At 38.8% G+C, this 15,645-nt stretch overlaps 1 protein-coding gene across 1 annotated transcript in view; it reads left to right on the forward strand.

Moving 5' to 3' along the window:
* The window catches only part of inpp5a (inositol polyphosphate-5-phosphatase A), a 471,549-nt gene that overhangs the window by 371,343 nt on the left and 84,561 nt on the right, over positions 1–15,645 (forward strand). Inside the window, exon 9 of the mRNA XM_068002421.1 lies at positions 8,902–8,986. Within this exon, the coding sequence (XP_067858522.1) occupies positions 8,902–8,986 (85 nt within the window). The remainder of the gene's footprint in view (positions 1–8,901; positions 8,987–15,645) is intronic.

The raw sequence follows: 15,645 nt of genomic DNA on the forward strand, positions 1-15,645 counted from the left end.
AAGAGAGAAAAGGACTTCTTTTAACCCTTAAGAGTGGAACGGTCTACAAAAACTTTTTAAAATAACATTTGTCAAGAAATACAAAAACACTAAAATATTCGGGCAAGGGATTATATCCATTCTGTCTATTCCTCATGGTGCTGTGAATTAAAGCATGATGATTTTACTGTGGAAATGTGATGAAAGCTATATTACTCATTTATCTGAATTTTTTAATGGTTGTATTAACTACAGACAAATACTTACACAGCACTGTTAACACTTTACAGCATACACACATAAGTCCTTTCTGGGTTAAAATATTTCCAAATTATTTCTAACACAGAATATATCAATTTGACTGGATCAAAAGTGGTAGGGGAAAAAATAATGTGTTTTGAATATTTAAACAGATAGAAGCCCAGAGGACAAAATTTAATTTAGTTCATCCTTAGGGTAAAGAATGGGATCCTGGTTGTTTATTGAGATTTGTTCCCCTAATTGCTTCACTTCTAATAGAATGGCTAAAGCTCCTTTTCAATGTTAATTCTCTGAATTTTTATAAGTATTATTCAGTTTGTTACTAGATTTATAAATCTTCTCAATGTTAAACATGAATACTTTAGTATGATTTTGATGCACTACAAAAAATGACAAACTGATTCTAATGAATATATTTTATTTCCACCTATGTTTAGATGAACCCAGTGATTTATGGCATGAAAGCACAGTAAAACTGTACTGGCCTCAGTGCATGGTGGATTTATATCCGAACTAATAATTGAAGTCATGGCTTGTTAATATAGTGGCACAAAACCACTGGCATCAAACACTGTTTTAGTCTAATTTCATATGGCAAATACGAGCAGAAGTCTAGGGTTAATAGTTTCATGTTCAATCATAGCTTGTAAGATTCAAGGTGAAAAGTTGAGAATGCTGTAGTGAATCCTGGCTTTGCTTCAGCATCTGGAATAGTAATGTAGCAACAGCTGAGCTGTTCATAAGCTTACAATCCAAATACTGCGTGATAAGCGGACAATTTGTTGGAAATAGAAAAGATGCAGTATACCAGATAATACATGTCTCTGAATCTAATCAGTCTTATAAAATAAAGAAGGAAGTTATGTTCTGGATAGTGAGATGCAAGAGTAAGATTCAATGACTGCGATATCAATTAAAACTGGACAGGCTCAAACAATTGAATTTTTTGCGTTAATCGTATTTGCCAAAATGGCTCTAGAAAAAGAGATTGATGATTAGTTGTGTGCTACGTACACTACTGCATGTCGATCACGATTTAACTGGAATGGTATGTGGTGTGACTGAAGCCAAGCACTGGTCATACATCCTAGATTTCTTTTGTAATCCCGGCTGGCAGGCGAAAATGGGAATGAAGAAACTTTAGTTTTCAAAAAAAAACTAAAATGCAACTGCAAAAGATCCAATGTAATTTTAAAGCCTTTTTGGAATATTTAAGTAGCATTTATTTAGTGGTTGCTTATTTTATAGATAATAGTGAGCTCAGTGTTTAATAATGATTTTAACATAAGCCAATTCAAAGCTACTGTCAGTTATAATTCTGCCATATCGACGTGGGCAAGCCAGCAAGACACTTCAGTTCTGATCACGTGATTGGAATTTAATTTCCCATACTTTCCAGATTAACTGAAGGCCATAGTTATGTAACAATAAAATAAAACCTTTTTTTTAAGGTTTATAGCACAAACTTCTCAGCGATACATTATAGTCCTCCTCTAACTCCCCATGGTTTTGTAGGATTTCTTGTTTGATGTGGAGATGAATACCTGGGAGTGATTACAAGGCAGTAGGTCTTACCAAGGGATCAACGCGATGTTGTAAATTGCGAAAGTGGTTTTCTAGTCACCTTCTGAACTCTGGGATTAGATTATAGCCTTGAAATTCATCCCAGGTATTACTTAGTGTTTATAATGTAGGTGGACTGTTTCCATTTAGGATGAACGCTTTATTGAGTTTTGTGTCTGTTTTAAGCAGGCAATGAATTAGCTATCGGTGCTGATAGCAAGTCGATGTACTCCATGTTGTTGAAACACAATGATGTTAACACAAAGGGATTAATAATTTTTCAATCATTACTGCAGGTTCTCAAATCTACAGTAGAATGCTGGGAAACTATATGCCTAATGTGTATGATTGATTAAACTATATGTAATTAAAAGTTTTGTAAGGACTGCATGCCTGACACATCTGTAGGGCATGGAAAAGTGCTCATGGAGAGCGAATTGAATCAAAGTAAACTAATCAAAAACTGAGTACTTTGAATTAAACGATCTGTAAAAACAAATAATTCTCATTCAGTAAAATACAACCAATCAAATCCCTCAAAAACCTTGGGGTTTTTTTTTGGAGCTGTCATTCACCCTCTCTTCATCGTCTCATTGGACATTTTTACGAGTCCTACCATCCTAAACTTTACTCCCAGACCATGCCTTCTCCCTCCTACAATTTTTAGTTACCAACTGTCGCTCCGAGAGACTGCAAGTTGGGTTTTTCTCCATTAACAGGGCTGGGATATTTTATCTGGGGCTTCCCCCATGAGCCTTTGGGAGTTCAGGGTCATCCTTCATAATCTGCAGGTACATGTGCATGTGCTGGATTTTTCAGCTTCTGTGATGCATGCAATTTGTGCCTCTCAGTGACAGTTTTTATGGCACTTGCGCATTTGCCTGACTTTGTGCCGCTGGCCCAAGATTAATTATTTGTTTTCTTGTGGCCAGTCTCACTGCTATCACTCACCAGCCCACACTCACTCCCTGCCCACTGAATACGATTCAGGTCTTGATGATGTCTCACAGTTACTTTCCACAAGAGAAACCTAAAAATCGCTGTACCCACAGAAAAGCGCTGCCGACTGTACACAGCTCTGAGCTTTGACAGCACATCGCAGCAAAGTTCAACTAGGATCTCACCATTCAGTAAGTTACTCATATATTGTAGTCAATGGAAGTAAAAATCGAGAGGTATGTATAACGTACGGTGGATCCAATATCATCTATTTTACAATATCGCCCAAAGTCAAAATTACCTCCCCTCAATTTACAGTTAATAGATGTAAAATCACAAGCTGGGGTTCTGCGATTTCTTCATGTGCACTACTGGCATGCATTGAAGCAGGAAATCTCCCCTTAAAAGTTTTGTATCAGTCTAACATATCTATAGGGCTTTGGTAAGTGTTCAAACCGTAAAGTTTATAATATGTTAATTGACTCAAATTTTCCATTTACAAAAAACTAACTAACCAAACCCAACAAATAAAATCAATCTAAGCCTGCAAAAATCACATTTTGAAACTTTCTTTAACTGCCTTGGCAGTTCCTCATCCACACCACTACTTATATTTCTAAAAATACAGTTACAGGAAGAAAGACTCTTTTTGTGTGTGGGAAACACCATGATAAATCAGCTGGTATGTAATAAAGCATGCATGTTTTTCATAATCTGTAGGGAATAAGCCTTTACAGTTCATATATGGGAATATGCCTATATAGTTTTTATATGGGGATAAGCCTATATAGTTCTTAAATATGGGGAATTAGCCTATATAATTCTTAAATATAGAGAATACACCTATATAGTTCTTGTATATGGGGAATACGCCTATATAGTTTTTATAGCTGGGGAATATGCCTTTAAAGTTCTTGTATATGAGGAATAAGCCTATATAGTTTTTAATATATGGTGTAAGCCTTTAAAGTTCTTATATATGCTGAAGATTGGATATAAGTGGCTGTTACATTATTATTGTAGCACCAAATGTATTGGCAGAAATTTGATTCATTCCATCTTCAGATTCTCATTTTCCACAAAATCAACACATTCAATTGTTTTTAGTGCTTTGGGAATTGTGCCAGTTCATTTACTGAGAATCTTCAAAAACTTTGAAATGTTATAACTGCTCCAAGTGGACCTGACTTAATCCAATGGTTGCCTTCAGAAGTGTTCATACATTTAAAAAATGATGCAATTCAGGCATTTTAAGCTGTCAAATGAATCACTGAGCTCTTCCTCGGCCTTCCTCATACTCTCCAGGTTGAGCTCTGATGATTTTTTGCAACTAGTAGTAAACGAGTGTGGGAATATTAACAATTTCTTGTATTTACATTGATCATGTTTTATGCTATATGATGTATGTTGGATTGCATGGTAATCTCCTGCTGGAAAGAAAGGAGGTGCTATAGTATCAAAATGCTGTACATATTTAGTTAACCCACCACTCTCGTCTCTGTTACCCTTTCACCTATATCACACTGCCACCACCGCTCACTATCCCGCTGCTAAAAACTGTTTTTTAAAAAAAACTACAGATGGAAGGCAATTATCTGAAAGTAATTGTTGATATGGTGCGATGATGTAAGGTGGGAGGAGGCTTGTGTGGAGCATAGACCTGTTGGGCTAAATGGCCTGTTTCTGTGCTGTAAAATTCTATGCAATTCTATGAAAGAAAACATTAACCTGTATCAAATACAAAAAATAACAAATGACAATCTACTCACTTTTGTTGAAATTAATTAAACATTAAAGGCTAGCTGTTACTGTTGGCAATAATAATGGATGAAGATTTAACACATTTATCAGACATTTCTCTGTCTGCTGTTTTATTGGATGTTATTTTAATGGAAGCAGGCGAGTACCCGCTGGAGAAAAGTGCTGGCAGGTCTGGCTGAAGAAATAGGACAAAGGGCCTCTTTTCCAGTAATGTTGTTTTCGTCACATCAGCCATATAACAGCCAATCGGTTTGTGATCAGCTACTTAAGGAAACCAGCCTTTAACTCTTTGGTAGGCCCCACTTCTACTGGCTTAAAGTACTGGATGCCTGCTTCACCCAGGTGTATGGTATGTTGGGGGCACCAGAGTGGGACCTGGGAGGAATTCACCCCACCATTCCTTCTTCTTTTTGATGTCAGTTTCAAAGAGTCTGGCACAAGAAGCATCTGCCCCGCTTTGCCTGAGGAAACCCTCAGTGCAGAACAAGCAGAATGGAGACTGGGCGTAACAGAATCCACAATTTCTGCTCCCCTCTATCTCCTTCTCCTAGTAGACCCTGAGGTAATTTGGAGCCTAACTTTCCTTTCATTTTCCTACGTGTACTTGAAGCACTATTATTATTTTATTATTATTACATTTTTGTAGCATATTTGTTGTTCCCCAAGGGTTAGTAACATTCTCAATTTAAAGTAAATTTAATGTTAAACATTCTTGATATGATGCCTGTTCCTCCACCAGAAGCCTGCCACAGCAAGTCTCCAACCCCAGTCTGGTGCTACAGCCCAATAATCTATATACCTAGGCCATTAAATCGGTGATCACAGGCAATGCTGCTCAGGCAAAGCAGTAACATGCCTAAATCAAGCGTCACGGGACTGGAAAACTTCCACCTGAAAGTACAAGATTCTGGGGGGACTCGATAGGGTAGATGCTGAGAGGATGTTACCCCTCATGGAGGAATCTAAAACTAGGGGGCATAGTCTCAGAATAAGGGGTCGCCCATTTAAGACGGAAATGAGGAGGAATTTCTTCTCCCAGACGGTCATGAATCTTTGGAATTCTTTACCCCAAAAAGCTGTGGAGGCTGAGTCATTGAATTCATTCAAGGCTGAGTTAGACAAATTTTTGATCAGCAAGGGAGTCAAAGGATATGGGGAAAGGGCAGGAAAGTGGAGTTGAGGTAAAAATCAGATCAGCCATGATCTCATTGAATGGCGGAGCAGGCTCGAGGGGCCGAATGGCCTACCCCTGCTCCTGTCTCTTATGGTCTTACAAGGTTCTTAGCTTGTCTGACCTTAAGATTGCATCACTCAATTGTAGTCTGAATTGTATTAAAGAACAGTAGCACAGAAAAGTGCCAAGTGGTTTAGATATGACCGTTTCAGTGTCAGTGCAGTCTTTTAGACATTTAGCTTGGTTGTCAAAAAAACTCGCCACTAGGATAATTGACAGAATAGAAGCTATTTGTGTGACTGTATCTGTCATTCTCTGCTGTGTTCAGTAACCTTTCTGTGACCTTTATTGCTAGTTTGCATTGCTCCTGGTGACTCCTATTCTGGATTCTGTGCTTTGGGAGGTCACAAAGACTTTTATTTCATATGGAAAGTATGTAAATTTTCCTTTTGTTTGAACATTCTATGATGCAAGTGCTTTATAAAAATTAGTGACAGTTCTGACAAAACCCTCTCTTTTTAACAGCTTCATATTGCATTTGAAAAATCTCTAATGGCAAGTACCAGTTTGCCTAAAATCATTGCAAAGTGAGAATAGCTGGAAGAATAAACTCTTCTCATCAGTGATAAATTATGTGCTGACCCCCAGAACATCTCTTCTCAGGAAGCTTGAGGAATCGTCACCTCATTCAGTCTGCTTGATGGAGCTTATTTTTAAAATCTTTTCACTGATGTCAGCCTGGGATGAATTGGCCAGGAGAAGCATGTTTATAGACTGTGTGAAGAACTTTGTCTTTGTGTGGGAATGTTGGTGACACTGTTATGGTTTGCTTGAATGAACTGTGATGACGCGGCTAATAAGGCATCCTGCTGGGTGTCGTGGCAGGCAGTTTTCAGACCTCCCACCTAAACTCATTCAACTCCAGCCACTGTGGATAATTTTCTATTCCCAATTCTTCCTCCACAAAAAGCAAAGTCAACTTTCACAGGGAATGTGAGATAAGTACTTTAGGAAATAATCTTGTAAACAAAATGTTACCTTCTGACCTGCAGCTGATACCTTGACTTAGAACAATTGAATGATACAGGCTATCGTATTAGGCATGGCAATTAACTGAAAAGGCAACTGATCCTCCTTACAGAATGGCTACGAAATGTTATAGCAAATCAGGGGGCTGTTGGCCTCTTTGTCGTTTTACCACTGCAATGTCTGACATGGCTATTTTTGTGCTTTTTTGTCCTGTTTTTGACTTCTCAAAAGCTTATGGTGTACAGCAGTATTGAATTGAGAGGAAAACATAAGGCTCTAAGCTCTCCTATTATCCGACTAGCACTGCCTGGCCTTTAAAAGATGACTCTGGAAGAATTATTTCTAAATGATGTGGAGTTTATTTTTTTTTGGAAGGCCAGGTCTGAACATCAATCTGTTTTATCTACAGGAAACAGAAAAGGTCCTCAAATTATTTTTTTTGGTTATTTTTTATTTGAATTTAGGACTCAAATAGCCACAGTTTATTTTTTTGTTTCGTTTTATTGATATATTTTGGTAATGATTTGTGTTAAGGAGAGGGGTATATCAATACCAGGGAATAGAGCACTTTTTCAATTGAGATACTCAGCATCAAACTGTCCCAAATATGTGTTCCTAAACTCCAAGATGATCCTCCCAGGACTACCAAAGCCTACAAATACGCCATCCTCTCAGCACTGCCAAACAATAACACTCTTGCCAGTACTGCTAAATATGAGAGGGTCGAGTTTACGCTGGGCACAATCCGCCAGATCCAACCTAAAAGATCGCGGAAAATCGCGGAAAGTCAAGCGCAATTTGCGTCAGATGTAAATCGAGTTTCCGCGATCAGTTGCGCTGGTTCAAAAATCATCGTACCTGAAGCCGGCCCTGCCCACAAAACTGGCCACATCTCCAGATTGAAATAACGGGGATGGCGAGTTTCCGCAGATTGCCCCTGTCTGCGCCCATTCAAGGAGAGTCTTCAAATTAAGCCAGCTTTCTTAGGCACACAGACACTAGTAGGCAGGTTTTAAATGTTTTTACATCTTAAAAATTATTTAATTTACCAAGAAACTGGTTTACACTAATGAAACTAGTAAATGGTTCAGTATAGTTTTTAAAGTCATTTTCAGTGATTTTAAATCAGGTTACTCACAGGTGGAGGACTGGACACCCTTATTAAAAATGCATATTTTTTGTGATAAGTCCATTTTGAGCTGTATTAATAAAACTCCACCAGGTTACCAATCTTCAATGAATATTTTTTATTGCAAAGAAATAAAGATTAACAATTACGCTCTGTTAAGCTGCCGGATTGCGTTGGTTCATGGAAGATTATACGTTTGTGATTATGCAAATACATTTTAGCAGAAACTTGAACTGTAAGCCAGCCGGTGCAATTTTTGGGTGCAATTTGCAGCCAATTACCGATTGCGCCCTAAGTGGAAACTCTACCCTGAGTTTCCTATTTCCAATTAGTACATCTTATATATTATCTCGCTGTGTATCCTCAGCTTTAAAAATGGCAAGGGAAAGAATAAATACATTGATACAAGAATAGGTATAAAATAAAAGCCACTCAGAGAATAATAGACAAAGTCACAGAATTCAATCACCAAAGCACTGGGGGAAAACTGCAGAAAGCCATGTAATAAAAATGGATTTTGAATTATTCAGTCACTGTAAATCAATGGTTCTGATAATACATTTTGTATTACCTGTCAAGATACCCCTATTGTTAGCAAACAATGTACTATCCAACTCACCATGAGCAATGCCATGGGAGTTCTGTTAGTTTATAATACAACATTTGAGATTTAGTGTAGTTTTATCCATAAGGTTCCAATCATGATGGTAAATTCACTGATCCCACACTTCTGTCAGGGAGCCACTCTTGACTTGTATTTTTTCACTCGCTTAACACTGTTATGTTATTTAAAATGAATAAAACTGAGCTGAAAATGTATGAAACATGCAAATAAATGTTGGTATAAATTGGATAGCCAGGTGGTGAAGAATAGAATACTAGAGCCTGGTCTTTAGTTGCTTCCAAGCCTTTATTCACAGAGATCAACACAACCCACACCCTGGATAAGCTCTCTCATAAATGGATACGAGAGTCCCCAATTGATTCGCATCACCTGAATACAGTTAACACTAATTGATATAAATCACATGGATACAATTAACAAATGTCTCTTTCTTCACTATAGGATTACAGACCAACGATATGAGAAGGTGCCACACTTCCTGTTTGGTGACTTCAACTTCAGGTTGGATTCTAAAGGTGTTATAGAGGTACGTTGTGCTGGGCAAAAGTCCCGCCATGCTCCATTTCTGCCCCGTCAATGCCACCATTAAAATTTTTACCCCCTACTTTCACAACATGCTCAAGAATTAGGTTGGATTTTTAAATAGGACAGAACTCTTACTAAAGTTGAAGTTACAGTAGAATGTCGGAGCCTGGAAGCATCATGTAAAAATTCTTGAGGAGGAGAGAGGGGATGTAGAACTCCCCTCCTGTATATTCATACCCCAATTAGATACAATACGCAGGGATCATAGAAATGAACTATATCACCACCTGCAGGGTTCACCCATATTTAAGTAGAGTGATGACTAGCACTGACACTATTAACTCTTCTTACATGCCAATTTTTTTAAGAGAAAAAGTTGTCATCATTTTTTATCATAAACGAATAGGGAATCAGTAGGTTATTTAAATCCCTACCCATTTTGTTCTGATTTGCAGACAGTGGAGGAATGTTCCCTGTGGAGTTGGATCACTGATATGGGCACTGAGCCCAGAGATATGAGTACAGTGGATTTGATCATTTACAGATAATCTGGATGAAAAGGAAGATAAGTTGAAGAAGAATAAATAGTGTTAAATAAAAGTGAAATTACAGGACAAAATGACTAAGTAAGAGAAAATAAAAATTAAAATATTGTCAAATATTGCAGAAGAAAGAAGATAAATATGAATTATTGACCGTACATACAATTAGATAACTTATTAGTCTGGTAGAATGAAAATTTCCAGGGTACATGTGAAACTGTTTCAAATAGTTTGGTGAACTTTCCTTCCTTATTTCCAAATATTCACTAAAGCTTATAAATTTCCCCCTGCTCTTACTCTCCTGGCAACAAACCAAGTTTATGATGTTGGGAGTTTAGCAAAATAACATCTCCAAATGCCTGTGTACACTTCCAAAATGATTTTTTACTGTTCAAAAATATTTAACTTTTTCAAAAGGTACTTAAATTGAAGCAGTGATATCCAGTTTAAATACAGATCTAGTATACTCAGTTTTTATACAGTAGGCAATGAAAGGTTCAGATTCATGGGTGAGGAATGGATTTTACTCAGTACAGGTGATGGAGAAGAGCAAGACAAATTAGATTTCACCTATTGTCTGAAATGCTGGGATGTTGGGAAAGTATTAGGACTGGACTGGGTTATTTAAAATGGAACAATGGAACCTTAAAATAAATCACAATCTATTATCATAGGATGAAAGCATTTTTGTTTTGGGAATATTCATCTGCAGTGCAGTATAAAATAAGGCAAAAGAACTCTTTGACAAATAAATGCAATGATTCTGAATGTGCTATTTATTGAACAGTTGTTAAGAAGTACTTTGTATTTTGAGGTTCATTCTACTCCCACAGTTACTAGCAGGTTTAGTTCAAATTCAATCTAAAATTGACTAACGAATCACACTGCAGATTTTGCATCGGTGAGAAGCAGTTACGATTTTGTACCAACTTTAAACTTGCAGAGAGTGCAATTTGGTGTCAAGGCCTGTAAAGAATCCAAAATGAAGTGGGATGAGATTACCTCTTCCAGACGATCTCATTCCTCTTCACTTTAGTGCCAGGACAGGCTTTGATTCTAGATGCAAGCTGCATTTACAACATAACTGCAGTGAAACTGCTTCACACCCACACTACAGTTACAGTGTGAATACACTCTAACTGTGAACAGAGACTTGGAGTGATTCTGATGCCCAGCATTAGAGTCTGTGTGCAAATAGCAGTCCAGATTATAATGTTACCATACTGACCACTGTGATTTGCATCTGAGTATCTTCAAATTTGTGATAGACTGAAATGAACTACAGCAAGGTGAAGATTTTAGGACTAATGTTAATAGACATGGCTAAAGGTGCTTTCCCTAGGAGTAAGAATAATTAATTGCATTTGAAATTTTGAGAAGACCCTTTGGGTCAGGAGAGCTGATGTATGTGTCCCACTGTTCTTTGTTCATGCAAGAATCCTGCAGCTGGGCAGCTCGCCCTCTCTTGTAGAGACCATGGAGGTAAAGCTATTTTTAGGATGATTTTATTTTGATTTGTAATAACAAACACAGTCAGTTAGGAATCAATATTCACATTGATCCCAATTTACTTTCCTCTTTACATGTTCCTTTTTTTTAAACCTATGAGTGAACTGGATGATTGTGCAGGAGGCAGGACTAGAGCCCAAGAGAGCTTATTGTTCTCTGCTCAGATTTAATATTTGTTTCAGCCTCTTTGGACAGCACTACACAGCCTCCACTTAAATCAGGCCACTACAAATAATAAGAAATCAAAAGAAGGGTTGAGGATGAGAAAAAGTCATTTGGTCCAATGAAGCTCGAGCAAAAGTTTGTAATGCAACCCAGCTCCTCCCAGAAGTGTCCATCTAACGAACTCTGGGAAACTGCTTTGACTGCTTTCAAAGTTTATAAATCCATGGCCTGCATTTATAAGTCCCCTTGGCCTGCAAGATGTGTGGGGATTTCAGTTGGTCTTTTAATCCCAGCCTAGTTCGAGTTCAACCATAAAATAACTAGTTTTACTCTCCTTTGACCTTTAATAGCAGCCAATGGATGATGAGTTCATTTTTCTAAATAGCTATTAATTCAGTGTTGTGTGAGTGGGACTTTAGCCTGCATTTCTCATGTGGTCAATTAGAGGACCAATTGGAGATCAGATTGTGATGAGTGGAGAGATTTTTTTTGCAGTCTTTTTTATCCCCAGGTATGTGTGTCTCATTCTCAGGAGATACTTCGATATTGGTCATGCTTTGGAATGACATTTCTCCCACGAATTACTGAATGAAGTTGTTTAATCAGTTGTGAATGATGCTGCGATATGCTGTCCTAATTACTGTAATTTTAAAATATCTTTGCAGAATGTATTACTGTAGCTGATGTTAAAGTGCCCTTTGACATGTCATAATTCAGTGCCTGTTAAATCTTTGTCAAGGTTTTCAGATGTTTGATCCACTCAATGTTGTACCTCAGCATTGTAACATTGACAGTAAATATCCAGATGTTTTCAGTTATGTTCCTTTGATGAATATTGTAATGTTTTCTCATAGGTCTATTTTGGTACCTGGATTTCACTTTGTAACTGGGGAGAAATGGTCTTTGCTCTCCATTCCAATTGGTAGAACATTTCAGGGGCAGAGAATGTAAATATGATGTCTGTAACATGGAGATGAGCAGAGATAGGGAGATCAGTTGTATGGAATATCTTTCTTTTGAAGGAGGCTAAGGAAGTGATAAATCCAAGGTAGCATGAAAGATATTGTATCTTAGCTTTACACCGAGTCCCGTTTCTGAGATTAAATCTACATATTTTGTCTTTATGCTTGGGATAGTTTTCTAACATACAATGGCCCCAAAGATCCGCGAGGTGCAATCCTAGCGGAACCAGCAGAATTGCGCCTGTTGGTGCCCTCCAGAGCTTGCAGGGTCAGCGGGAGGCACCTGATCTACATGTAGCAGACGAGTGCCAGCACCACTAAGAGCACATCTCCAGCAACCATCTGCCCTGCAGCTGGAAAATCTAGCGCCTGCCTGCCACGCCCAACACCACCACCCCCCACCCCCCCGCAATCCCAGACCTTGGTTATGACCCCTTTAGCTCCCTGTGTAAAAGTGCTGATCACGATAGTTTGAACAGTTGTTTACTATTCTTGATGGGTCCAGGCAGGGCCCACCCACCCACTCTGAGCAAATCTGTTCAAGGCAGGCTAGAAAATCCCAGAAACAGCAGAGACTCCTCACAACCTGGTTCCTGCCATTTTCTAGCAGGTTCCATCAGCGTCCCCCCAGAGTTAGGGCTGGGATTGCCAACTCTGGACGTATTCCTGGAGGCTTTATCACATGACCTCCTGCCTGCAATTGCCCCCGCCCCTGCTCTCCCATCATTGGACACCCGACACGTCCATCCTTGTAACGCAGAGCCATCCCACGCCAATTGGAAAATGAACAAACTCTTCATTACTCGATTGGATGAATCTTGACTGTCAGTCAAACAGCCATTTTTTCCCATTGTCAACATTTTTATGACTATTAAATGAAAGTATTTAAAGAAAATTTAAAAAAACACACAATTTGTTTTTTTAATGCTGCTATGATTTTTCTCCTGGGTTGCCGGAGATTATAATTCCTGGAGACTCCAGGACAATCCTGGAGGATTAGCAACCCTAGTTAGGGCTGGTGTCTGGTGGAAACTGCATGGATGTCTGGGGCCTGGATGTGCAAATGGTTCTTTGCACACCACTCAAACTGATTTTATTACTTATTATTTATTACTTCTGAGCAAATCTGTTCAAGGTTTTAAAAGGCCTAGCTTTGCCTCCTTTGTTTCCTTGCTACATTAAAGAACTGGAGAGCAAACATTACTTCATTGCCTTGTTGCCCTGAACACCTAATCAGCACCAATTGCTGGAGCCACTGCACTACTTGTAATTAGTGTTTCTTTGTCACTACTGAGATAATGCAGATTTCAAGCTCATTATTCACGTAATCACAGCCATCACAGCTGTGTTTATTCTGAAAGTGCATTGTTGCCACTGCTGTTTATGTCCATTATAGTGGAGGTTAGAATGGGGATACAATTCATTTAAAAAGTCAGAAGGAGAGAATGCTGTCCTGAAAGAAGCCATATCTTACGCTGGGAACAAAAGGGAAACACAGGACAATCCAGCCATAAAAGAGGAAATTTTGTAATGAACGTGGGAGGGTATGCATGTCAGCTGGCAAAAAGAATTCGAGAAGTTCCTTTGCATCTCTGTTTAAAGTCACAGAGATTTACCTGAAGGGTAAATGTAAAGGCTGTCTAGGATTTCAATGCCTATTGAAGTAGTGCTTGGGAATGTTTAAACTTCATAAATTGGAACCCACCTCATCAGGATCATGTACTAAAAAGCTACATGTGGCCCAGATGATGCTCAATGGTAACTCCTGGCTTGTTTAGGTGCAGCTGGGGTAAATGTTTTAAATTTGATCAATAGTTACTGAAACGTAATAAATATTCAAATGCAGCAACTTGTATGAGTCTTGCCAGTTTCCAACTGGGCCATTAGATGGAGCTCTCATGGTGACAGAGCACTTATTTTGGGGATGGGGAGCTGGAGAAGGAAAATTGTGAGCAGTCCTTTGCCACCAAGCGGTCCTGCAGTTGGCTGGTGTAGATTGGTGCCATGGTTGCCAGGGAGTGGTGAGATCCTGGATCGTGCTGCTTTTTGGACCAAATGAGGGCAACAGCTCAATTAGTTGTAAAATAGAAAACAAGTAATCCAGGGTACGGTAGCCTAGTGCTAATGGTAACGAACTACTAACTCAGTTCAAATCCCACCATGGCAAGTTGTGAAATTGAATTTAATAAATCTGGTAATTTGTGGGCTGGCACCAGAAAATAACCATGAAAGCTGCTGGACTGTCGTAAAAGCCCAATTGGTTCATTAATGTCTTCCAAGGAAGGGAACCTGCCATCCCTAGTTAGTCTGGTCTGGCACCCCTAACATGTGACTCCAGCCCTACAACATGTGATTGAATCTTAAATGCCCTCAGGGCAACTGGGGTGGATAATAAATAATGGGCCGGATTTTGCTGTAAAAAGAACGGTGTGGCTAACAGTGCTCGCCGTTATTTATGTATAAATCGGACAGTAAATTCTGGTGACCGCAGTTAAACGCGGAAATCCGGAAGTTGTTGTCGGAGATACCCTGTTCCTCCAAAAGCTGATTCACTGTTCAAACGTATTGAACGGCGTGAAGTTCCTGAATTTACCTCATAGATACGGACTAAACTCGCCAATAAAAGTTGGGGCTTCTCCATTCCAGTGTAAATACCCTTTTAATGGCGTGGTAAGTCTTAATTACTGCCAAACAACCTCTCTGGCATTGAAAATTAACTTTTACAAGTGTGGAGTCTCATTACTTCAAACTTTTAATTATTGTTGGACATTTAAAAAAGAAATTAAACATTTTTTTTTCTTTCTGTCTCTTAAACCAATCTTTCTTTCCCTCTCTTTATTTCACTTTCTGTACCTGATTGCACATGAATTCACTATTTTAATTCACACTTCCTGGTTCAGACGCTGCGCTGCTCATTAACGATGCCTCAGTCTGATTGGTTAAGGAGATGCACAGCTGCTTGCCCTGTTCACACAGGCCCAGGTGCCCGGTAGAGGGCGTCGCACTGAATGGAATTCTAATTTACAGGAATTTGCCTGCAAAACCCCATAGAAAGTCCGTTTGTTCACTGCTCACGGCAAAATCTGGCCTAGTTCCTTGCCAGTGTTGCCCAAAAATAAATTTTAAAAATAAATTATGGAACAGAAATATTACAGAAAATTTGACTCCACATGAAGTTATACTTAACCATAAAATTAGAATTTTTTAATTTCACGTGCGAAATATAGACAATTGAATAAATATTGTACTCAGTAAAGAATATTGTGACAAATGCCTACTAATGAAGTCTCTGAAGCAGTCAATAGTCCACCTTAGTAAGTGGAAATGGCCCTGCTCCACCAGGGCCCACAAAGAAACCTTAAAAATATTAAAAATTTAAACTTACCTGGGCCTCTTACGAACCTCGATCCAGGTCCTGGCAGGTTTGGCCTGGTGGGGAAGCCACCGCTGCTCCACTGCTCGGGCCTCAGGTTAATATTTGC

This window comes from Heptranchias perlo, chromosome 21, assembly GCF_035084215.1.
Source record: "Heptranchias perlo isolate sHepPer1 chromosome 21, sHepPer1.hap1, whole genome shotgun sequence".
In the NCBI taxonomy this organism is placed as follows: domain Eukaryota; kingdom Metazoa; phylum Chordata; class Chondrichthyes; order Hexanchiformes; family Hexanchidae; genus Heptranchias; species Heptranchias perlo.